Genomic DNA, 25,528 nt, shown 5'->3' with positions numbered 1-25,528 from the left:
CTCCATAAAAAAGATTGATATGCAGGTCAGCTAAAAAAGTGCATTGGGTTAAATTGGATTTACGACAGCGTTCGTTATAACTTGGGTGCTTTTTTGTAAGATGGATGAGTGTTTTTCGTGGATATATCAGGTATGAAGTTTATTTCCTACTTAAAATGTTGTTTTTCGTTTGACTTCAAAGACCTAATTATTTTAAAAGGATTCTTTTATTTTTTTTATGACGATGTTGAGGAAGTTTTTTTTGAGAAATAAAATATACAAAAAAAAATAATTATTTTAATGTTATAATTTTAATAGTCGTAATAAAATTTAATGAGACCTGAGCTTAGCCAAGCGGGTTGTTTTTTCAGCCGTTCATTCGATTAAATCGTCGACAATATTTACAAGACTCCTATAAACTGTTATCCCCCCTATCTAAATCGAAATCGCATTATCTAAATACCGCTACCGCCACGTTGGGGATTTTTGAGTTTAAAGTTTTCGTTTTCGATCCAATAGAAATAGATTAGAAGCTTAGATGCGCGTGCAGCGTGTTCAAATTTTCAAACTATTTTTATTTCATCTTATTTACTTTATTTGATTAATGAAAAAAATATTCCCAAATTTATTAATTTTGATTTAAAGAAATGTCAGGAAGAAAATTTTTGTAACCGGTACCAAATCGGTATCTCACAGATTTAATAATCGCCCGTGTTGTGTTCAGTCTCGCGGCCTGCAGAGTGTCTCTTGCCAAATAGGATATTTTTGTTTCCAAGTACTCGCCTCTAGCGGTGTCGTGCACAGTGCTCAAGTGGTCAGCGCAGTAGGATTTTCGTCAAACGCGCCAATTTGCTCTCTCTCCGCGCCGAAAAGCCACTTTTCTCGAAACTTTCAGCCATGGAAACCTACCTTCATCAAACTAAATCATCAAAAAACCACACATAAAGTGCATCAAAAATGTTTTTTTATTTTAAGTGAAAGTTTTTTTTGTGTACTCATCGAATTCACCAAATTTATTTTTGAAATGGATCAATCTTAATGATAAGATATGGCAGAAAGAATGATAAAAAGGCGTACGAATCGCCTGATACGAAGTGCTTCAGCTGAAAGTTCAGAGGGACCATCAGAACCTAACAATATGGGTAAGTCGATTAAAAGAAAACCGAAGAAACCAAAAGAACGATGGTTGTTAACAAGAAAAACGTGGAGATACATGACTGACGCCGGAAGAAAATTGATTCCGGATGGTGCTCAAAATCGCCCGGAAGATATCCCAAAAATCGAAGCTTATTTTCAAGAAGTTTGTAGAAAAGAAGCAAAATTTTTATTGTGGAGAAAAAATTCTTATCCCGGGGCTTTATCGTTCAAGAAAAAGCGTCGCGAACGTTTAAAAGGTGGAAGTTGTAGAAAAGCAACGTCCGCGGATGAGGTGGACGTGGTAAAACCAGAAAGACCAACGGATTTGGCGATTATGTCCACATCTGGTGGGAGATTTGACATCCATAAAATGAAATACGATTTCTTAAACAAACCATCACCATCAAGTCCACGAACTTTCTTAAAAAATAAAGAAACTTTTCCACCCACCCCCGAAAAAGACTACGACGAGGAACGACTCGAAGAACAAAAACAATTAGCAAAAATGCTCGAGCAATATCTAAATCTCAACGTTCCACCATCAACAGTATCAACAGCTAAATCAGAACCCAGAACGGATCTAAACTACCAAGAACTCGTTGATAAACTCCAAAGACACCTCACATTATCATCCAGAGATATTCGCGCACCTTCACCCAATTCCTCAACAACAAATCTTAGTGGCTCAACTGAAAGGGTGCGTTTCGATGGGGATCACGTCCAAAAAAGTTTATCAGAAACACTCAGTAGATATTACGGTCAGTACTCGAATAGGGATAAATTAATTTCTGATTTATTAACAAATCGCAAAGCTTTAGAAAAATTATATTTTGATTTGAGAAAAACGAAAGGTTTTAGAAGTCGTGTTAAAGACGCAGCTTATTCGGGGCAAAATCAAGCTTGGAGTCCATCGTTATTGAAAGGTTACTCAAATGTTGATGGTGAAGGAATGTCGCCAAAAAGTAGTGCTCCACCTCCATTAATCGAAATTCAAAAACCAACAGTGGAAATAACTTATCAAAATTTTGGAACCCAAACTCTCCCAATAACCGAGAATGAATTATCTAAAGCTGAGGAAGAATATAAAAAAATTATGGCTGAAAGAGAAGAGGAAATTCGAGATTCAAAACATAGTTTTCGAAGAAGAAGTAGTGTCGATAACGATGATATCTCACAATCGGTTAGTGATACCATAAAAAGATATCTACGTATGGCAAGAAAGAAAAGTGTTGATTCAGATAAAGTTGATCGATTTAAAAGGGTCAATTATGATCGTAATTTAAGAAATATCAAAGCTAAAGGGGAAATCACCAAACCCGGCGATGATGATGGTTTAAATAAAGGTTGTCAAACAGTTGAAGAATGGATCGTAAATTATCGCGATTTAAAATTTGATGATTATCCGGTTTCCGAATGCGAATCTCGCGGGTCTAGCTGTCGAAGTAGCATCGATATCGGTGTGATCGTAGATGAAAAAGCTTCTCCGACTTCCGGTCTCATTTCATCCGGCCAATCATTCTTCTCTAATTTATTACACGGTAATAAACACGGTCATGATAAATCTGTTTCTGCAGCGTCTGCGACTAGTGCCATGATGCAGAAGTCAAAATCCAGTTCGAGCGTTCATCATGGGAAGCAAAGACTTGCCACGAAAATTTTCAAATCACGTTCCAAAAGTCAAACCAGACCGAATGTTACTACATCAACATGGACACCACAGGTAAGATTTATTTTAGTAATTACATTTTTTTTCCTGCACTGTTTGAGATTACATAGTTTTTTTTTGTAAAACGCGATGTTAAAAAGCAGAAGATCGTGTTGACTTTGGCCGGTCGTGGAATATTTATTTCCAGTTACCGGCGATATAAATTGCTTTATTTTCAGAATGTGTAAACGGAGATTCACGCTCCGCTCTCGTATCGGCTTTAAATGCGTCGTGTTAATCCAGCGAAAATATCGTGTACGTAAGTGTATGTAAGGGTATCGATAACGTCACAACTCTTGGTTTGGTCACTATTTTCATTCTACTTTAAATGTTTGTTATTGTGTAATATATTCTAAAGATTTGTTTGAAAATTGTTCATTGAGAAAATCTTTCATTCATTATACAATTTCGAAATCATGCATTCGAATTCATGCATACAAGGCATGCATGAGATTTTAGTTAATTTTAGTGGATAACTTTAAAGTTTTTGTTTCTTTCATGTGGATCATGAAGAAGCTTTGATTAGTCAACATCTGAATGATGTCTACCTATATATCTTATTAGTGCAGTATGGCAAATTTTAATCAGATTATATCATTATAATAACTTTATGAGATTATGAGAAGAGATGTGGGTATGATTAAGTTGACTTAAAAAATTTTGGTCCCTAAAAAGCTTTGGAAATACGGCGAATGATTTCTTGGTACTAATTCTTTGCTCCTGATTTCACTGTAATTATGATTGATTTTAATTGTGTGTTGCGTTAGAAACACAACAGAGTCGATGATTAATTCCTCAAGAACGTAAGAGTCACTAAGTATCACGAAGAGAATATTTAACTGTGTTGTGGGTTATCGAAAATTTACTTCCTTATCTTGAAGGTTATAGTTTTAACTTAAGCATTAAATTATTTTTATGGAATATCATTAGGTACCTTCACACAACACTTTTGCACTTACCAGAAAAATCAGAGACAAGTTCAAACTGGGCTTTTACTTTTTAGTTAGTTTATTAGTTGTAACTGTAGACTAAATTGCACTTAATGATTTCATTCCAAATAAAAGAATTTTTGATAAAGTCAGAGGTAGTAATTGGGAAATTTCAACAACTAAGAAGTCTAGCTCATAACGAGTCAAAAACAGGCAGTTAATAAATACATCACTTTGTCTAAATGGACATTTAAAATTTCTTGGCTCTAGTTCTGGTTGCTTATATTTCTCATCTCCTCAAACTATATGATGCCTTCTTTGATGTGGAGACGACAATCATTGATTAGCCAACGGTTTTGGGTCCACTATGTGGATAAATTAAACCGACCAAACCATCAACTGGTTTTTTAATGTGATTTAGCGTTAAAGAGTACGTTGATAATATACAGATTCAAAGATCCCAATTCGGTAAAAAGATTCAAGACTTGCAATTACCCATTAATACACTGTAGCCTCTTTCAATTTGGTGTCGTTATTTATCAATATTTCCAGTCAATTTGTTCCGAATATTATTTATGAAGAGTGTTTTAGGGTTGCTGATGTGTCATCGTTCTGAAGGAAAACTTTTTCAAACTTCTTTTTATTTTATTGGATAATTTGTCTACCATTGCAATTGCTTATTGTTTATTTTATGGACATCATTTGGCTGAACCATTTTTCTAATCGTGAACGAGTTAGTTGGATGAAATCGATACTATTGCTCAGACGGTGCATCTTTAGACACTCAAAGAACTGTTTCTCAAGAATGGCTTATTACAGCCTTTGGAATCTCGTTGTGACCACATTAAGGAATTATCTCCTCAAATCGTGGATTTTTTAGAAATACTCTACTCGCTTTGGTTTCAATAAAATCACAAATGTTTTTTTATGGATAAATCGGTGAAATCGAGGCTCTCTCAACATGCGTGTGTAACGAAAGTGTTTCAAAAACAAAAATATTGGTGTAGAAGGTACTTCAAAGAGCTGTGTTATATTATAAACAACTTCGATTTTGTAGCTTCTATCATGTATAAGTCATACTACGGTTAGACCGCTAGAGTGAAGTGGTTTTATGGGGAATCTCTTTTACTTAGTACAAAAACAAATAAGATAGCCGTAAGCTCAACGTACCAAAACTGCAGAAAACTTAAAGGTTAAGATCTGGATAATCTGGATTACTATTGTGTAAGTTGGAAGCAGCTATAATAACATGTTGGATTGATTATGTAACAAATTATGTTATGGAACTTTGGCATATAATTGGGGAATGATGATAAATCTTGCGCCTCTTACAGTTATGATAATTATTTAACTTTCCAATATTTTTGATTTTGTGAGAGCTGTAATACCACAGTGATGATTAATTTTAATTTTTGCTACATTAAGTTTCAGTTTACAAAATAAAGAGAAGATTTTTATCCCAACATTCTTTCAGCTATTCTATTAGGATTATATTTTAGATTCGGGCTGTGTACATAATAATTACAATTTTTTTATACAACAACTGGTAAAATGGATTTCGATTATGATTCTTTTCATAAATTAATTTACTTAATAGCTTTTTTTAATTTCTTAACCTCTCTATTATTATTGGTGGTGTTTATCTCAACATCGGCATCAGAAAACTCATCCAATTTTGAGATTTTATGTGATTGACTTTCGGAAAAAAATGTTTATTGCCACATTAATTTATTAGGTGTAATAAACGCCTCATATAAAAAAATTTCGCCAACAATCTTCGGCGTCGTCCATGAAAATAAAAATTCTTATTGTATAACAGAACTTTATCTCTGAATTTTTTCTACAAATACTTTTGTAATGTCTCTATTAAGTTTTAAGTAAGTGTTAATTGTTAATTAGAGCATTTACTCTGGTAATAATTCTATCATAAATAGCTGTGAATTACCGATTTCAATTTCTGCTAGCGATGTTTGTGTCTATATGTTTTGGTATAAAGTCTCTCCAATTGTGGCATTTTCTATTCTTCGCGACTCACTCGGTTTTTCAACTCAATCATATCACCTAAAAATTCCCTTGATATTGTTTTCTTCGTTTAAATGTTGTAAGTTATTTAACTTCGACAAATTCTATTAAACTATATAAATTAGAACTATAGAAAATAACAAGAATATGAAAATACTAAGATAAAATGTAGCCAAAGGAAAAACAAAGATAACGAAAATAAAGGATGAAAATGGTAATATAACCAAAGAAAGAATACGAATTGTAAAAAAAATCCAAACATTCTATGAAAAGCTATACAATTCTGTCATGTCAAAATCGGAAAGGTTCTAAATGTCGGTTCAGAGAGAATAAAAAAACTACCGGTGAGGATTCTATAACTTTGAAAATGATAAACATTGGAGGTAGTAAAAAAAGGAAGCCAAAAAAGCTTTTAAATAAATGCCTGCCGAAAGATAAAAAACAACACAAAGTTTGAAAATTACTATAACAACGCCTTTGATAGGATTGAGGTCTGGTCATTTCTGGCAGCAAAAGAAGATGCATTCTAGAAGATGCTAGAATAAATTCGCGATATACCGCCATCTTCAAAAATATCTATGAACAAGCGACCTTTCACATCAAAATAGATGAGGATACAAAAACAGAGAAAATTCCCGTTTGTAAAGGCACTATTTTGCCCAAGTTTTGTACTTGGAAAAAGTGTTTAAACAATTGGACTGAGAAAATATGGCTCTGAATGTGGATGCTGTACACTTGAATTACTTAAGATTAGAACACTCAAAGAAAATAAGTCTATAAATGAACCTGTATAAAACTAAAAGAATGAGCAACATGCAAAAATGATGTTGCTATTGACAACGTCTACTTAGAGAATGTAAGCCAGTACATATATCGTGGTTACACTATTAAAATTGGCAAAGAAAATCAAACTGCCGAAATAAAGCGATGGATTAAACTGTCGTGGGCAGCATTTGGAAAACTCAGTTTTATACTGAAAACTAAGAAATACCGTGAAGTCTAAAAGGAAAGGTGTATGATAGCTGCATACTGCCAGTGACTACGCACGGACTTGAAACTATGACCTTGACAAGGGAAATTGCAGAACAACTTAGTGTAACCTAAAGAGCGATGGAACGAGCAATGCTGGGACTTACTCTGATAGATAAGATTCGAAATAACCACATGCGCAGAAGAACACCAGTGGGAGATGTATGAGTCGAGTAGCGTGACTTAAGTGGCAATGGATCGAACATGTGGCAAGAGAAAACACAAAAAATGGACACAAAGAATAACTTTTTGGAGACCACGAGAAAGTAGAAGAGGTGCAGGAAGACCACAAAAGAGGTGGATCAATGATTTGAAAGGTGTGGCGGGGAAAGAATGGATAAGAACAGCAAAACACAGAAATTAATGGAGATATTTGTGAGAGTGTGAGAATTAATACTGTCAATACATATGTAACCCACTAGATATCTCATAATATCGAGAAATATCTTCACGTATTCCGTATAAAAAAAATAAAGAAGTTAATTTGTAATTTTGGAATCAATATTCATCACTATTAAGTATTTAGGGCCCGCCTACGTATTAGGATGAGTAAATATTGAGATAATCAAAGTAAATTCAGCTTAATATCTATCAGAAAAGTGTGGGGAAAGAACTATTTAAGGATTCCAAAGGCGTCTCGAAGGCAATCCATCCGGTAACAAGCCCCTATCCAGTCTCAGACTCAAAGTATTTAAGGTATTACAAACCGTCAATTTTTTTTCTGTAGCACGATTCCTCCCTACAAGTTATAAGTCCTAATTTAATTCTTTCCACTCGCAATAATTCCATTAAATTATTTATCTCTTTCTTAAGAACATCAAAAGTGGTTTGCTGACGTTTCAAATCTCCAAAAGAAAATGTTTGGAAATTACAACTACTTGAAACTTTCATTGAAGTTTTAAGATGATATATGAATGAGAACTTAGACTGTAAATTATTCCCCTTAATTTATTTTTAATTTAAATTTAGCACGTATTTAAATTGGGTCTCTTCGAGTTAAAGTAATTTATAAGATGTCTCGGTGTAATCGAATGCATTTCTCTGGTTGTCAACACATAATTCACCGTGGTAATTCCAGAAATGTTAACCGGAAATGATTCCACTTGATTTTCTAAGACGATGTATTTAATTATTTTTTTTAAATAAGATGTTTAATTTTGAAGGAAAAATATATCAAAAACTACTGACCTACACAGAAAAGTAGGTAGATAGAGATTTTTTTAATCAGAATCTGATCTTAAAATAAAAACTTTTTTTGCTTGAATCTTCACCCATCCACATGGAAATTTATTTACAATGCCAGTTAGTCGGAGATGGTTGCCAAAAAAATATAGTGTAAATATTTTTAGTGGGTAAACGAAGAAAAAAACCTGGCTCTTTTTAAAACACCGAGCCTCCAGTTTAATTATTAACAAATCGATTGATCGATCCTATCATTACGATGAACAAATCACGTTTTCGACATTTACGCTCAAACTATTGCTCGCAATTCGCCCCTATTGTTTAAATTAATTAATCAACGGTTCGCCGTAAAGTTTAAACTTAAAATTAACCGAAATTAAAATTCAAAAGTGACTTTATTGGAGCGGAAACTTTTGGCATAACTTAAAACCGAAGTGGTTCTAAATCGGAAAACCCAATCAAAATTGTTTGAAACTTGAACTGGCCGTAAATGTAACATTAAATTTCTAATTCGAGCAGCGGAATTTTAGAAATTATTACTTTGCATACAAAAACCAAAAAGATTTTCAAAAATGATTTTTAGAGATTTGGTACGCCCACAATAATACGATAACGACTCTAAATAGTTGTCATACTTTGATTCTATGTGCAACTCACGCGTAGATATTACTTTTTGGCGCAGCTTGGAATCATTTTTTTTTATTTAACAACTACTAACCTTTCCAAGTTTTAATAATTGACGCCGTCTATTTTTTTGTTTTATTTAAAAAATGTTTTTTGTAAAATTTATATCTCGGAAGCATTGTACTTGAAGTTGTGAACGTTCAAGATCGTCGCGTATTTTCGTCGTTCGTAACCTACAATCAAATCGGTTCATGAAAGATATCTGCTGGACGATCTCCAGAGGAACACCGCATTGATTTATCAGTGTAATTACGGAAATGAATGATTTTTTGGGACAAGGCTCGTTGAACCATGAAGGAGAAACTTTTATAAATCGTTTCCAAACTATTTACGAATTTTGAATATCGAAGTCTATTTTAATTTTCCTAATCCTATTTCTATTGAAAGGGGGATATTTATAAAACAATTTGCGCTAAATTTTCTTGCACTCACTTTCGGCCTGACTCTATATTTACAAAATCGTTGCACCTCAGAGACGGTTTTTAACCGACACCTACTTATGATGTTCTTGTCCAAACTATTTGTGTCGGTCGTATTTTAATACATTTTACGAGATTTTCAAATTTAGGTTGTGTGTAAATTAAATTTTCGTAAATCTAAAATGATTACTTATGCCTTAATAAAAAATTCTATTTCCAATTGAAAAATAAATCGCGTATAATAAAAACACTTTGCAACTTTCTTGTTAGTGCTACTTAAACGTGTACAATAAAAATTTTAAGTACATAATGTTCACAATTTCATGGCTGGTTAAATTCGCGAACATTTTGCTGACCTACATCGATTTTACGGAGGCACGAATAACATCAAAGTGTAATGCAAATTTGGCTTCCGAGTTTAACGGTTATTTATTGTTTATGAACTGTATTTATTAACTAAGCAAAATCTACAAATTCTGCAATATTGATAAACTTGTAAACTTTATGAACTTAATATGGGTATATTGGGTATTATTGTTTTTTTATTTTTTAATCTAATAAAATAAAAATTATTTTTATAGCATTTCTGTTAAACATATAAATAACTTAACATATAAATATATAGTTTTATTTTTTAAATAGGAAACAGAAATATTCTTTGAAAAGAATATTTGTGACAACATCCCTCATTGAAAAGGATAATAAGATTACAAATATGTCTGTAGAAATTTAATTTTATTATACCTAAGATTATAAGGTGCTCTTTCAGTAGCTGCGAGCAGTTTGTTGGAAGGAGTGCCTGGATAATAACTTGCATAAAATTACTTATTAGACATTCGATACTTACTGTTATGCCACTATATATTATGACAGCTGCTTACTGTGTGCATTGTGTTAGATTCTGTGATAATAATTAATGACCCAGTCGAAATTAAGTTAATAATGTTATTTTTTAATTTTACGATATCTCATCAATAAATTAAATTATTAATTAATTAAAATTAAATTTTATTTTATTTCAAATGAATGTTGTTCCAAAATTGTTAGATTTTGTGATAATAATTAATAAATCCAGTAGAAATTAATTAAATTAAATCATTTCTAAAAATGTTATTGTTAAATTTTAGGATATCTCATCAATAAAGACAGTTATAATAATGTGGAATATATCATTTTGAAACCAAAAGTTTATATTTTATTTTGTTTCAAATAAATATTATTCCAAAATTATTAGATTTTGCGATAATAATTAATAAACTCTGTCGAAATTAATTTAATAATTTCTAAAAACTTCACATTTGAAATTAACGATATCTCATCAATGAAGATAGTTATAATAATGTGGCATATACCATTTTGAATCCAAAAGTTTATGTTTTATTTTGTTTCAACTGAATGTTGTTCCAAAATTATTAGATTTTCTAATAACAATTAATAACAAAGTCGAAATTAATTAAATTAAATCATTTCTAAAAATGTGGGATATATCATTTTGAAGTTAAAAGTTTATATTATATTTTGTTTCAAATAAATATTGTTCCAAAATTATTAGATCTTGTGATATTAATTAATAAATCCAATCGAAATTAAGATAATAATTTCTAACAATGTTATTTTTAAATTTTATAATATCTCAACAATAAAGATAGTTATAATAATGTGGAATATATCATTTTGAAACCAAAAGTTTATATTTTATTTTGTTTCAAATAAATATTATTCCAAAATTATTAGATTTTGTGATAATAATTAATAAACTCGGTCGAAATTAATTTAATAATTTCTAAAAACGTCACATTTGAAATTAACGATATCTCATCAATGAAGATAGTTATAATAATGTAGATATATCATTTTGAAACCAAAAGTTTATATTTTATTTTATTTCAAATAAATGTTGTTCCAGAATTATTAGATTTTCAGATAACAATTAATAACCCAGTCGAAATTAATTAAATTAAATCGTTTCTAAAAATGTTATTGTTAAATTTTAGGATATCTCAACAATAAAGATAGGTATAATAATGTGGAATATATCGTTTTGAAACCAAAAGTTTATACTTTATTTTGTTTCAAATAAATGTTATTCCAAAATTATTAGATTTTGTGATAATAATTAATAAACTCGGTAGAAATTAATTTAATAATTTCTAAGAACGTCACATTTGAAATTAACGATATCTCATCAATGAAGATAGTTATAACAATGTGGAAAATATCATTTTAAAGTTAAAAGTTTATATTATATTTTGTTTCAAATAAATATTGTTCCAAAATTATTAGATTTTCTGATAATAGTAAATAAACACGGTCAATATTACTTGAATAATTTTTCAACATGTTAAATTTTACAATATCTCAACAATAAAAATAGTTATGATTATATAGAATATATGATTTTAAAGCTAAAAGTCCACATTTTGTTTTATTTCAAATAAACATTCCTACAAATTTATTACTTTTTATGGGAATAATCACCGACATAGGAGTAACATAGGAGAATCTACTCACATAGGAGTAACTTAAAACCATCCAAGTTTAAAATTTACGCATATACTGTGTGGATAGCTAGGAGGATGACTAGAATGCTAATTGATATGTCTTTTCGTGTGTTCTTTCCTCCAATACATTTCGGTGTGGATTAGCTATTTCGAATGACAGTTCAATTCAATTTCTGGTCTCCCATACTGACAAAGAAAGCAGTGTCTCCATACTATGGATTGGTTATATGGCAAAACTTAATTCTGACACACTAATTAATAACGTAGTTTTTCTGTCCGAAATCCTTCTTGGTTAGAATGTGATTCTATAATAAGAAGACTACAATCTAAGAGTAAGTTTTATAGAAATAATTGAAACACTGTAAAAACCGAAAGGAAAAAAATCAAATTATTACATGAATTCTTGTGACGTCATTCTACCTCATGGTGCTGGAGCAGCCAAGATATAGAAAACTCCAAAACATATTTAGGTGTGAAGATATAAACCAAGACATGAGCATGATTTGGGTTTCTTTCTGACAACACCATCAGAAGAATACAAGTTGGCAAGAATATCATCCATATGAAGAAAGGCAAATGTGTATTGTTCTATACTTTTCAGTCTTCTTGTTGCTCTCTAGGCCGAATACATTGTGGCTTATGATGCCAACCTCTTTATCATCACGTAGTTTGCGTGTGCAATCTTTTTTCACTTTTGAATGCTTCGTAGCAGTGTGCCCATAAGCCTGGTATCTGATATGGGAACATTCTTTTATCGTACAAAAACATTATTATATATTAGGTATTTTCTGTTGCATAAGAAACTTTTAATTACATTGAACAGCATTTACATTTCAACACAACTTAATTCTGTGTATAATGAGCATCGGTTATTTATAACTTTTCGATGCATAAAATCCAACAACAGACTATTTACTGCAAGCTTCTGCTGTTACAGTTGATTGTTTTCTTGAAGTTCATAAAACACTTATAGTTTTCGTCAAACTGATGTTGATTAAATGAAACATTACAAATGTTGACGAATTTTTGATACGAACTTTGGAAAAGGTTTTTAAATCAAAACGTTATCGTTATATAAAATATACGATCGTTGACGTTGATATCGTTTTCAAAAATAGAGTCCGCCACAACTAGCTATTGGGTTTTCTCCTTTAACACGAACACGAATCTGCTTAGCTTATCAAATTTCACACTTGAGCTGCGGTTATTCAATCTTATTTTGAAAGGAAAAGACGTTCGTTTATATCGCTGGTTGACGAGAATATTTAATCGTTTTATTACCATTATTATTTTTATGATTTATTAAATTTTAATTCATTTTCTGTTTCAGGGTTCGTGTATTTGGAATAGTCTAAGTGGGAAACAAGTTTTATTAAATGAATCTAACTTGATTCATTTAACGGAAGTTGAAAGAAAAGTACTACAAAAAGTAGCCTTAGCAAAGTTGCAAGCTTTAAATTTAGGCGTGTCCGTGAAGTTACCTTCAGGTCAGTAGATCAGTTACATTAAAAGCTTATATAACTAAACGAGTTAGATGAGACATCAAAACGTGATGTTTATAACATGGAAAGTTTTAATGGAAAATAACGTGACCACCCGGATTATTATATCCCAACGTTGTATATAAAGCGTTTGTTTTTGTTTGAGACTCCAGGGGTGCTCTAATAAGATTTACCAGGGAATATTAATCAGGGATCCTTTTTATATTAAAAGTCTCCTTAAGGGATTTCTTTTAAGTAAAAAAAAGTCTTAAACGGCTACAAAGAAAAGATGATTAATGATTTAAGTTAAAAAGGCGAGTTTAAAATGATAATTTTTTAAATCTCATTTTAAAACGTTTTTTCAAGAAGAATTTTATTTTCGTTATCTTTAATATTGACGCAAAAAGAGGATATACATTTTATGTCACGTAGAGAACGTGATATTCAAGGCGGTAAGGTATCGGCCAAATTAATCCGCTATATTTAGGAGATACGAGCGAAAACAGGCGGCCTGCTTTGGCCGGGTTCGTGCTATATTATAAATGGGATATTATTGTTAAGCCGGTCCGCGAATGTCAAGTTTGTACTAGTTTATAATTGAAAACTTTCCCGTTATAAACGAACAACGAACTCGTAATTATGTATTTATAATTTATTCATGATATTTAATCTTTTTTTCACAGATAACGTAACCACTGTTACTGCAAAACCAAAAAGGCCTTTATTAAAAAGGGCTAGAACAACAGGCATTTTTGATACAAGTCGAAAAGAAAGTGACAAAGAAAAAGGTAAAAACAATTTTATAAAAACTTTGTTAGTTAACTTAAAATCTTTGCGTTACGATTAAATATTTGACTCGAATTTGCAACTCGGGTATTTTAAAAGTCCCCTTTTCAGCGGTTTTCAGTTGAACCAAGTTGATGTATATTTAATGCGGACCGCGTCGAGTTCTTGAGGGGACAACCACGGACAAAAACTTCTTTTAAGCCTTTTAAATTCGACATCAAAGTGGTAACTGAAAACCAACGAGATCTTTGTACTGTTTCAATTCCAAGATCTTTCGTAAAACTTTACTACAAGAATTTGTATTATTACTCTGTGTACCTCGTGAAGTCATAAGGAATAATTCGCATTTTTGCACTACTTTTTTATTAGAAATACTTTAATTTACAAAGTATTATTACCAAAACAGTGTTATAGCGAGCAAAACATAAAAAAACGTTCAATTCTTTTTATTTGAAATGTATAACTTTTAGTCAGAAATATGAATGTTACTTGATTTAGTGCTTATTATAGGAGCTAAATAACTATAGAGAGTTGATTGATGTGTTATTGAGTCTAAAAGATCAAATAGATTTTGTGTTTCTTAAGATTGGTCAATTATTTGATGATCATAAAATGGCAAAAGAAAACAAACATTGTGAAAATCTCAACGATAAAGAAGAAATCAATAAGAGTCTACGAATATCATCAGGGAAAGAGAATCCCATTTCAACAGCGTCAATATTGATACTGGTGAAGATCACCAAAAATCAACATCAATCTGCAATTAAAAAGGAATGTTCTATGTAAATAAATTATCATCAATAAAGAAGGAACCTGCCCAAAGATGAAGACGCCAAAGACTAAAAGTTGACCCACATACTGCTCACAACTATTTAAGGATTGGATCGACTGATGATAGTGGATGAAATCAGAAATAGGAAGTAAACCTAAACGATTTTTCCTTTCAGAGCATGAAACTTCTTAAATGGAACGTCAACGAAATCAATAAGAAATCTGAAGATCTATTGGGTATTTATAAACAATGAACAACTCATCTCAAGGCATATAAGTCTGACCAGGGTTTAAATGCCAAAGGGGCCAAGGGGAGATGTTGGTGTCTACGCACTTACCAGATATTCGGCAAAAAACTCACATAAAATACTGATATAGAAGCGATGTTACAATCCTTAACTCCCTAAATAATGCATAAAAAGCGCCAAGAGCCAAGCCTCAGTGATAAGATTGTGTAAATGATTCTAACAACCCCCATTAACATAATCTTTACAATGCTATGAGTCCTTAAATTTCATTTTAATAACGCAACACCTTTGTCTAACATATATCATAATGGTTCGAAATGTTAGAAATTACATGACGAAATCTGGAATTATACTGACCAAATTACAAGAAAAAGTTTGAAATGATACTGCATAGATTTCAGAATCCAAGAAAAACTGTCATAAATCAACACTACATATTTACATTACAGAACTCTTGCTACAGGACTTTTACTTTATGAAGGAATTTGGAACTACACTGCACATTTATGGTATACTAGAATTCCGACGAAGCAATCTCGAAGAAGTGACTACACTGCAATGAGAACTCTAGAATAAAAGATGTGAAAATATACTATATCCAGGACATTGTGAGATGGACGCGCAGAAGACGGGAATCGAAAGACCATGTTGAACGTATGGAAGCCTCAAGATTACCAAGAATACTCAATGATGGATTCCCAAAAGTAAACAAACCACCGGAAGACCTCCTATAAGAAGAATATTGACGTGGCAACAATGGCATTGTAGCTTGATAACAGCAACGATAGTGGGAATGAAGATAGATTCGATAGATTAGTTCTTCAAGATACTTGGAGCATTTTTATCCAGGTAGTAAATGTGCTACAAAGCAAGTTGATGATCCGGTGGGGATGAATTGGCTGTGAAAATAAATTATCACATAATTTTAGAAACCTTTCATGCCCACCGATGTTAGTGCATGTTTCCACTTACTCTTTTTCGTTAGACACAGAAAGAGTAAAGAAGAATTTTTGTTTTGTGGAACTCTAAATATATTACAAGTGAAAATATAATGATTTATTAAAAATTATATGGTATTAATTGCAAGCAATATAGCCATGGTTAGCTAACTAACTCTTTGGACTTCCTCAACTCTTTGGACGGCAATTATCAAGTAAATGAAATCTATTGTTTTAAACAAAATTCATTTGTTCAAAACGGCATACAAAGTCATAATGTATGATTATGTTAGCCATGAACAAGATATATTGTTAGATAATTATACGAATTGGAAAAAAGTGTTCGTAGAAATGAAAGGCAAGCATAAATTTATGGTACATTTTAACAATAATATTAGAATCCAAAGATTAGCTTGTTTATGTGACACTCTTAATTACCTAGACAAACATTATTTGAATCATAGATTAACGACACGAAAATTATTTAACTCAAACAAATCGTTTCAAATTTAGAAAACATAGCCACATTTGCACAGCTGTCCGACAAGATTGAAGAATCAAGAATGAAACATATGGATAATCTAAGAGAGGGCCTTGATAACCACTTTCATGTTCTTGAGTGTGAAATTCACCGTTATATCCCAGACTTCTATGAACGAGACGTTGCATCAATACGAATACTTGTGTTGTAAAATGTATTGCACAGAAATAAGCTAATACAGTAATAAATTATATACATTATACTAATACATAATTTTGCTAATATGGAAAATTGAAAAGAGGGTTGCGAACATTTTCAAAAGATCGAAAGGATCTTAAGTGGCAATAGTGAGAAAAACAATAAACTACAAGAAAAAGATGCAAAAGTTTCTGAAAGCTACAGAAATCACTTAAATGCAAGTCACCTTTGAATAGTGTAAATAGACTTGCTTTATATTTCTTTTAGATCGATAATAAAACTATAAAAAGGTGGAATAATGATGTTTTTGTAAAACTTATTTTTTTTTAATTTGATCGAGTTTGGATTAATGCAAAATAGTAGTCGTCTTCTATACGTTCAAGCAATCTTTACTGGAGAATATAAAAATACCTCATTTGGTTGAACTTCAAGTGTCACTTTTAACGGATAACTTCATTTGTAATGGATGTGATGGACAAGAAACGTTGCATAAGTTAATTACGACATTTCCTATCTTGCGGTGCTGCAACGATCCATAAATTTGGATCTCGTTGAAACTATGACCTAACTCTAAAAGTATGTTTACTTGAAATTCATAAACTTTATCAAAGCTCTTTTTGGAAATAAGTTAGCCCAATATTCGCCGCTATCGAAATTATTCAGCAACGCATGGAAACGTGATTTTACAAATCGGAATTATTTATTAAAAAGTAACCACATTTTTCAACAAATCAAAAAAGATTCAGCAAGAAATGAACTTTTCATAGATTGTTAAATTAAAAGTGATTATGAAATCACTATCCTTCTAATATTTTTCAATTTCACTTTCTACTAACAATAAATGTTGTGTATAGTTTACATATCTAGATCAATTTTCTTCATGATCATCCTCCCTGCTCTTGCCGAATAAGCGCTCGAGGTCTCCTATTATAATGCCTAAATATAAACCACTGGCCTCCTGAAATAAACACACTCGTGCTATTTTTAAGACGATCCGTGCGTGTATTTGTGTACTTTTCGGTGAAAAATACCATTCTCAGTTCGAACATATCGTTAATTACCGTAATAATACCAAAAAAAATCGTTTCAATAAAAAAATTAATCTTACGCATTTTCTTTTTAGATGGTAATGCAGGTTTGGTGTTTGGAATCCCACTATCTCAATGTATCAAAAACGACCGTCAGTCAAGGTTTCAGAATCGCGGGGGTGAATATTCGGGCTCAGACGAGCCGAAACTGGGTCGACATGGTAGTAGGGCGAGTTTTAGCTCTCTGATAGATGCTACAAGAACGGACGAGGTAAGAAAAAGGAAACGGTTGTTTTAGAAATAAAAGATCCCCGAAATCTTGTTCTTGGATATCCTCCCAAGAATATTTTATTTTCTTTTTTTTCACGAGACAAGAGACGTTTCGGGATTCCATTTGGTGAAAAATGTGCCGTGTGTAGGCCCCTCTCGAAGGTTATTCAAAGTTTGGACCCCGGGCGAAACAATAAGTAATAAGCCCGGCGTATATCACGCCTACACACGCAAGTTTTTAGATACTTAAAATAAACTGAAATGTACAAACAGAAAAAAAAATTAAAAAAACAAAAAAAGATTGAAATTGAATTCGAAAATTGGAAGGGGCAGTTCAAGGTTAAATCAATTTTGAAAAGTTAATTTGTTTTAGTTTTCTACTTGTTTTGTTGCATCGTTTTACATTAAGCGTTGAAAAACATACGATTTCAAACACACACATATAGACACCTTTTGGTTATTTATATCTAAGCCAGGTATTTCTCCTTGAAAACGGTTCGGTTTGTATTTTCTTTTTTTTTTTGAAAATGAAGCACTAATTTTCGAGAGATGTTAAATTTGCTTGTCTCGTCGTCTGTCAGCCGCATTCCTCTTCCATGTCTCTCGCCGGGATAATAACAGTTTTCGTCAAAACCGAGCACATGACTTAACTACGTCGCCGTTTGCTTCCTGAAGTAGTAAACAATTTAATGTTTTCCTTTAAAAATATTATCGCACAAAAAAATTTGATCTATGGGAGTTAAAACATATTAAGTTTATGCGCATAGGTTAAATTTATATTACATTCCAATTTAATTTTTTTTTATTCAACACTTGTGTGTTTAGATAGGAATTAATCATTAACACTATGAAAGTTATTTTCACGCCACCAACCCATTTATCGAGAGTGGACTTAATGACATCACGGTGTCTCTGAGGGGAAACAAAACCAATTCTGGCGTGAATACCTAAGAGAAACCTCAACAACGTTTCGCAAGATATGATTAATGCCTTATCGTGAACTCCGTAGGCAACAGCTATGGTAACTTATTGTTAGTACCATCATCATGAAAGAATTTAATTATACCAAAACACAAAGAAAATTATTAATATTAATAATTATACAAATTTTCCAGTTGTCTTTGGAAATTGTGGTGTTCGTTAAAAGGCCTAATTTGATTTTTAACCAATGTTGATTATAAAAATCATAATAGTGGACCATATAATTAACAATGTAGGCGAGTATTTAAGGCGAAGAGCTTAATTAAGCTTTTAGTACCCAAGGAGTTACTCTGGAACCTTTAATAATGAAAATTGTCAAAGCAGTTTCGTTATAAAATGTATGCGTTTAAGAATCATTTGTATTCATACATCCAACAAAGAATCCATTTGCACATATCAGAAAAAGCACTTATTAATGAGAATCTACCATCAATCAAAAATTACATCTCAAATTTAATATATCCAATTTTAATATTTTATACTCATTAAATATACAATCGCGATAGAGTTGACGATTTACACTGTTTGAGAATTATGTGATAACTTTTGGGGATTAGTTAATGGTGGATCGAAATTATGTGGCTACGTGGCGTATAGAAAGGATCCTCATAAAGTTTCTTATCGCTCATAAAGTGATCGTAAAACATGCATATAGAATAATATATGCCTAAGAATGTTTTTGTATCCTTATTAAAAACTCAGAAAATGTTCTTGAGAGAATAAAACCGTTTTTAAGAAGTACCAAATAATGTTTCTGGTGTTTGCGGTAACATTAAATTTCAGATTCATTTGGAGGTAGTCTTAATCTTACGATCACATATATACTAAATTATCTGTGTCGCAGTTACATCTTATTCAATTTTTGATTTGATCCATAACATACACCATATCAAAATCTAGAGGGTCAAAAGACTAGATACTATTAATTGATGTATACATACTACTTCCAGAAGACTAGATAGTGTTGGTAGAAGGTTAGATACTACTAACAGAAAACTATATACTGCTGGAGCAAAAATAAATATAAAAATAAAATAAATATGTAAAATCGATCACTACAACCTATCGGTAGAAGATCAATGCTAATATAAGATTGCATACTGTTTGCAGTGCACTAAATACTGCTAATGGAGAAATATATACTGCTTGTAGAGGAACATATATTGCTAACAAACGGCTAAATACTACTTCCGGAAGACTACATGCTGTTATCAGAAGGCTAAATACTACCAAATTACACACCGCTTGTAGAAAGTTAGATATTGCTGGCCGAAAATTGGATATTGTTACCGAAAGACACGATACTATCAATGGAAGGGTTATTCCACCATAGAGAAGGTTAGACGTTGCAGATAAAAGAACTAATAAAAGATGAATAATTGCAATTACATAAAATTTGATTGTATACATAGACGCTTCATCGCTTTAAACAATAGTAAGAGTAACGAACTCCAAGAGATCCAGGAAAAGTGTTCTTGCAAAAATTACTGTTTCACCATTATCTTGGTAATGTAAAGATGGTGGTAAATTTTGTGTAATGCCTGTATGCAGTAATTTACTTCTATTATATCAGTTTCGGGGTGCAACATGTGAACAAATTGTCTATGGATGCAGATCGTAAATTGGAAGACATCTATGAACAGAGGATTAGGTGTGATGCGTACTTCTTGGCAACAAACGTGACAAAACCTAATAACAGACTCTTTATTTATTATCAAACTGCCAAACTATCAATAAACTATCAAATTGTTAATAGAATTTAACAAACCCCTTTATATTTGCTTTGTTGATATGGAGAAGAACTTCGAGCTGAGAAGATATTCTGACATTATTAATTGAAAAAGACACCTCATCCAACTTTGTAAAAGTAGCCCGAACTTAAACACAAGTAATATGACAAAGATTAAAACAAGCGCACTAACATTTCGACACTAGGCTGTAGTAGGCAAGGAGACAGCTTAAGCGCATTCATATTTAACTCGTTAATGAACAAAATTATACAGAAATATAAATATAGGAGGTGTCGTCTTTTAATTTGGACTGTAGAATGAACAAATCAGTATGACATGCTATGCAGACTATGCAGCAACCATGATATCAACAGAAAAAGATCAACAAAGACAATTCTTTAAATTGTATCAAGCCAACATCTGAACATAACTATATCCATCGATTATAAAACCAATTAGATACAAATTTGTGATGGAAAACAAGCCCATCGAATAAGTGAGTCAGTTCAAACACCGTGAACTAGATATCCTCAGTAGTCATGACTTAAAATACTTAAAAAACCAGATCAATAAGATGGTTATGAGGGATCGTTTGATCAAATCAATACATGCAAATGGACACTAAGGCAAGAATTTATAAAACTTGCATAAGGTCTGCTAATTAAGAATATGCCAAGAGTTCCCAAAGTGAAAATTTTGCTAACTATTCTGGGTAGCACTAGAACAGACTGTGTTAGAAATGTCAAAATCAAGGAATAATATGGTATGCTAGGTGTGATAAGATGGGAGAGATAAGGAAGAAGATAATGGTACGATCATGTGAAGAGGATGAACGAAAGCAGGTTAAAGCTTATAGTATTAGAGAGGTTTTCAGTCGGAAGAATACAATTTAGCTCGAATAAAGAATTCTACAGATCAGCAGATCCTTTTATTCAATAGTTGATAAATAGTAATATGAAGACATACAAAGACATAATATCTTGTCTGGCTAAATTAGTTAAATTTAATAAGAAGCAAATATCTGAAACACTATTTCAAATATTTCTTGAATATTCCAATTTTATAAATGACTTGAAATGGTTCTTAGGTATATTGATTTTCCGATTACTACAGACTGGAACAGTGATTTATCGTCGAAAGAGGAAGATAAAAGTTTAGCTAACTTTGCAATACTCATGTGAGATTTCAAAGACGTAATTTAAATCTTTCTGACAATGCAAATTTAAACATAAATTATGAATTTGCAACACCACCCTATTTTCAACGAAATGTAATTCAAGTACATGTAGTTTGGAAGAAATGTTTTGGAAGAAACAATTACAAACATAATTATTTTCATATAAACAATCCTTTTTGAATTGACGTCTCACATCATATTAGTTTTCATGTTTCTGCAATAAACAGCATCTTTTCTAAAATTCATTATTACATAAAATAATTGTTATTTTTTTCATTATTTGTTATTTGATTCATTGTTTGAGGTCTTTGAACTTTTCTAATGTGGATACATGATCCATATAAGGTTTTCATGTATAAAAGAATCTGTAGGTTTCTTTCGACGATTTTGAAAATAAAAGAACCTTAACTTTAAAAAGTATATCATGCTATAACAAATATATTATGAACTTAATGTATAACAAAACCTGAAAAAATACGATTAGAATCCCGTAAAATTGAGCAAACTCAATGCGATTTTAATAAAAAATCTAGTTCATGTATATACTTGAAGTTGAAGTTACAAAATAATTAGGAAATTCAATCCAAATTGTGTTTTGAACGATTTAATTTACTTATTTAAACCGAAACTAACCGATTTTACATACAACCAGGTCTTAAAATCGAACCAAATGACGTCAAAACCTTGAAGTGAACTATATACACAATTTATGTTTTCGATTTTTACAATTAACGATTTCTTAACATTTTCTAAAAATTCTTTGACCTTAATTTTTAATTTAACTATTTTAACTTGGATGACTAAAAATAAACTTTCCGTCACTCTTCCTGATCAAAATTTTAAATACCCGTCTATAAATTCTCCTGTCACGAAGTTTATCCGGGGTAGAGCGAGAGAGATCTATTAGGCAATAGATTGTCCCGTATGATGGACACGGCGTGAAAACGAACTAGTTGCCAACTAAACCAGTCCTGACGTCAATACGGTGATGCAACTCAACGCGATGACGTTCAACGTTTCAGACGAGACTGAAACGGAACTACGGTTGCGTTTTCTAGGCCACACTGGGAAATTTCAGCAACCTCTCTCTCCCTTTCCCCCCATTTCTTCGATTCCTACGTTTGGGTCATCAGTGTTACTCATAAAATTTATTTTCTTAAAATGTGTTTTTAAGTATCTATTTAAATTTATTTATTTCATTCTTTTTTAATTTATTTTCAGAGGGGCTCATTTGAAAATTTAATGAGCAGGGAAAGAATCGTCGGAAGCGTTCCTGGACTTTTAGATAAATTATCTTGTAGTTCGGCGACTGATATAGCGGCAGCTGGGTCTGAAGAGGAACCAGCTGTGCCAAACATCCTAAACACTTGCATCAAGCATCTGGAGGCTCACGGGTTGAGCACTTTGGGCATTTTTAGGGTTAGCACTTCTAAAAAAAGAATTCGACAGGTAAAATGTTTAATCATCACTTTGAATCATCCAACTAAGTTATGTAACGTTTATTTTAGCTTCGCGAAGATTTTGATACAGGAAAAGAAACCACTTTGGATAAAGATCAATGTCCTCACGATGTCGCCACCTTAATTAAAGAGTATCTTAGAGAGTTACCCGATCCTTTACTTTGTAGGGATTTATATCACGCTTTCGTTCATACACAAAGTAAGCATATTCAATAAAATTTTATAATTAATTAAAAATTAATGATGTATTTATTTTTTGTAGAAATACGAAATAGAAGATTACAATTCGAGGCACTACAACATTTAATCCAATTATTACCACCGTCGAATAGAGACACTCTTTTTGCTTTATTAAATTTTTTATCAACAGTCGCCAAACATGCTTCCGATTACAAAAATGCTTTAGGTAATATTAAACTCAAAAATAAAAGATCTTTTTAAATGACTTTTTTAATAACAGGTGAAGAAGTTTCTGGAAATAAAATGGACGCAAACAATTTAGCAACAGTTTTCGCACCAAACATCCTTCATTGTATCAAACCAGGAGCAAAAGAAGGAACTGGTGATAGACCGGAAGATCGAATGGACGTTATAAACGTAATAAGAACCTTAATCGATTACAACAAAGAACTTTTCAATGTACCTGCCGAGTTATTAGACGAAGTTTACGTTCACATGATGGATTCGCATCCAGAAGCTCTTGATCAATTGTTGGTTAAAAAAGAAGCAAGTGGTGGTGCTGAAGAGTCGTTAGATGACTTAGATAGTGAAAGCATTTCGGCTTCTTGGACCATCGGAGCTTTAAATTCTGATCATTCTGATCATACGATTCAAAATCAGCACGATGATTATCAAGAACCAAGAAAAATGTATTCAAGAGAAGAGTTTCTTCACGAATCAGCGGCTACGGGTGGTCCAAATATGGGAATGAGAATACGACAAAGAGATAAATACCGGGAGAGATCGTCGAAGAAAAAACGAGATGAATCAGCAGTTCGAAGAAGACGTGAAGATGAGGCTAAAATAAAAGGAAGATCTTCGTCTTTAGAAAGTTCTCAGGGTGATGGACATGAAGTGACAAGAGTTTTACGGTTGGATGATAATCAGAATATCGATAGAAGAAAATCTTCGCCTTATTCTTTGGATAGTAGTGGAGTTATTACCGCGAGTTTAACAATTCCGGTTCAAACTGGGAATCAATCACTTTCTTTAAGCGTGGATGATGATATTCCTTACATTGAGGACGGAACTCAAATTTATTCAGATGGAAGGCAACAAATTCCGCAAGGAATTTTAAGATCACCTCAGCCACCACCAAGAAGAAGACAACGATCGATTAGTGGAAGTGATTCTTCAATCGCTTCTAATATCCAACCTATTACGGGCTCAATTTCGTTAGGTCAACAAGGATATGATTCAGCAGTTGGTTCTTCAGCCACCACATTTAGTTCACCTCCACACAACACCACACCATCCTCAACAAGCAGCATCGCAGATCCCGGAGCGTTAAGCTCACCACCATCTTGGGCATCATCACCACCTACATCCCCAGACAGTCAATGTACATCAGTTAATTATATCCCAGATGATATTCCCGGCAAAACAGTACGAATTATTCCAATACAAAAAACGGGAGTTACTTTAAAAGAAGCTCCCGTTTTACAAAAAGTAACATTAACCTCCACTTCGGAACTTCAACAAGTTCAAAAAGCAAAAAATATTGATATTAAACCACAAAAAGGTGGTGATATTCCGAAAAGCGTTAGCTCTCCTGCTTTTACCAGTGAAAAGCAACCAGAGAAAGACGCAAGGAAATTTTCTCCGAGCATTACAAGTATTGGGAATGCGGTGTTAAGGTCAAAAACTGCAGATTTTGAACGAATCGCAAAATCTGATGTTAAAACGACGACCGTAACCACACAAAAAATTACGGAGAAAAAAAGGTACACAAAAAGGAGGTATACAGATTCCAGGCATCAAACGCGTCATATTCCTGATGCTGAAGCTTTAGATGCAGCTGCTGCTTCTCACAGTGGGGGTGGATCAGCTGAAAAAACACAAACGGGGATTTATAAAAGGAGAGAACTGATTTCAAGTGTCCCATCGAAGTGAATTTAAAATGTGTTCAAAGACAACATCGAGGATTGAAAGAGATTGTTGCTATAATTGTATAGGTGTTTTTGTTGATTGTAATTTGTATATAAATATCTAAGCTGGATTTAAAGATTTTGAAAAAAAAGCTATGAAGGAAATGGAGTTATTTTTTTAGATACTGTTGGAGACGTTAGCGTTCTTTTTTTGTTGAAAACGATGAGGTTACCACTAATTTTTTTCTTCTTGTTTGTAAAATACGATTTTATTTAAGTTATTAAATGATATTATTGTTTAAAAA

The 25,528-nt window shown here is 32.2% G+C and overlaps 1 protein-coding gene across 1 annotated transcript; it reads left to right on the top strand.

Annotated features, from left to right (window-relative positions):
* Positions 1-780: 780 nt before the first annotated feature.
* Positions 781-25,528, top strand: LOC111414422 (Rho GTPase activating protein at 102A). The gene is made up of 8 exons (XM_023045763.2): positions 781-2,836; positions 12,918-13,074; positions 13,752-13,856; positions 17,614-17,789; positions 22,898-23,125; positions 23,185-23,335; positions 23,399-23,542; positions 23,597-25,528. Exons 1-8 carry the CDS (start codon positions 1,028-1,030, stop codon positions 25,246-25,248), a joined length of 4,422 nt encoding a protein of 1,473 aa, XP_022901531.2. The 5' UTR covers positions 781-1,027; the 3' UTR covers positions 25,249-25,528.

The sequence above is a fragment of the Onthophagus taurus genome, chromosome 11 (genome assembly GCF_036711975.1).
Source record: "Onthophagus taurus isolate NC chromosome 11, IU_Otau_3.0, whole genome shotgun sequence".
Taxonomy (NCBI): domain Eukaryota; kingdom Metazoa; phylum Arthropoda; class Insecta; order Coleoptera; family Scarabaeidae; genus Onthophagus; species Onthophagus taurus.
Note: the sequence above shows the minus strand (reverse complement) of the source record. Positions and strands in the feature narration are given on the sequence as shown.

What these genes read in the sequence shown, in the direction of transcription:
- LOC111414422 (XM_023045763.2), top strand. Translation starts at nt 1,028, where the DNA reads ATGGCAGAAAGAATGATAAAAAGGCGTACGAATCGCCTGATACGAAGT. An exon ending in AGAAAGTGACAAAGAAAAAG is followed by an intron (nt 13,857 to 17,613) that starts GTAAAAACAATT and finishes TTTTCTTTTTAG; the next exon opens with ATGGTAATGCAGGTTTGGTG. An exon ending in CGATTACAAAAATGCTTTAG is followed by an intron (nt 23,543 to 23,596) that starts GTAATATTAAAC and finishes TTTTAATAACAG; the next exon opens with GTGAAGAAGTTTCTGGAAAT.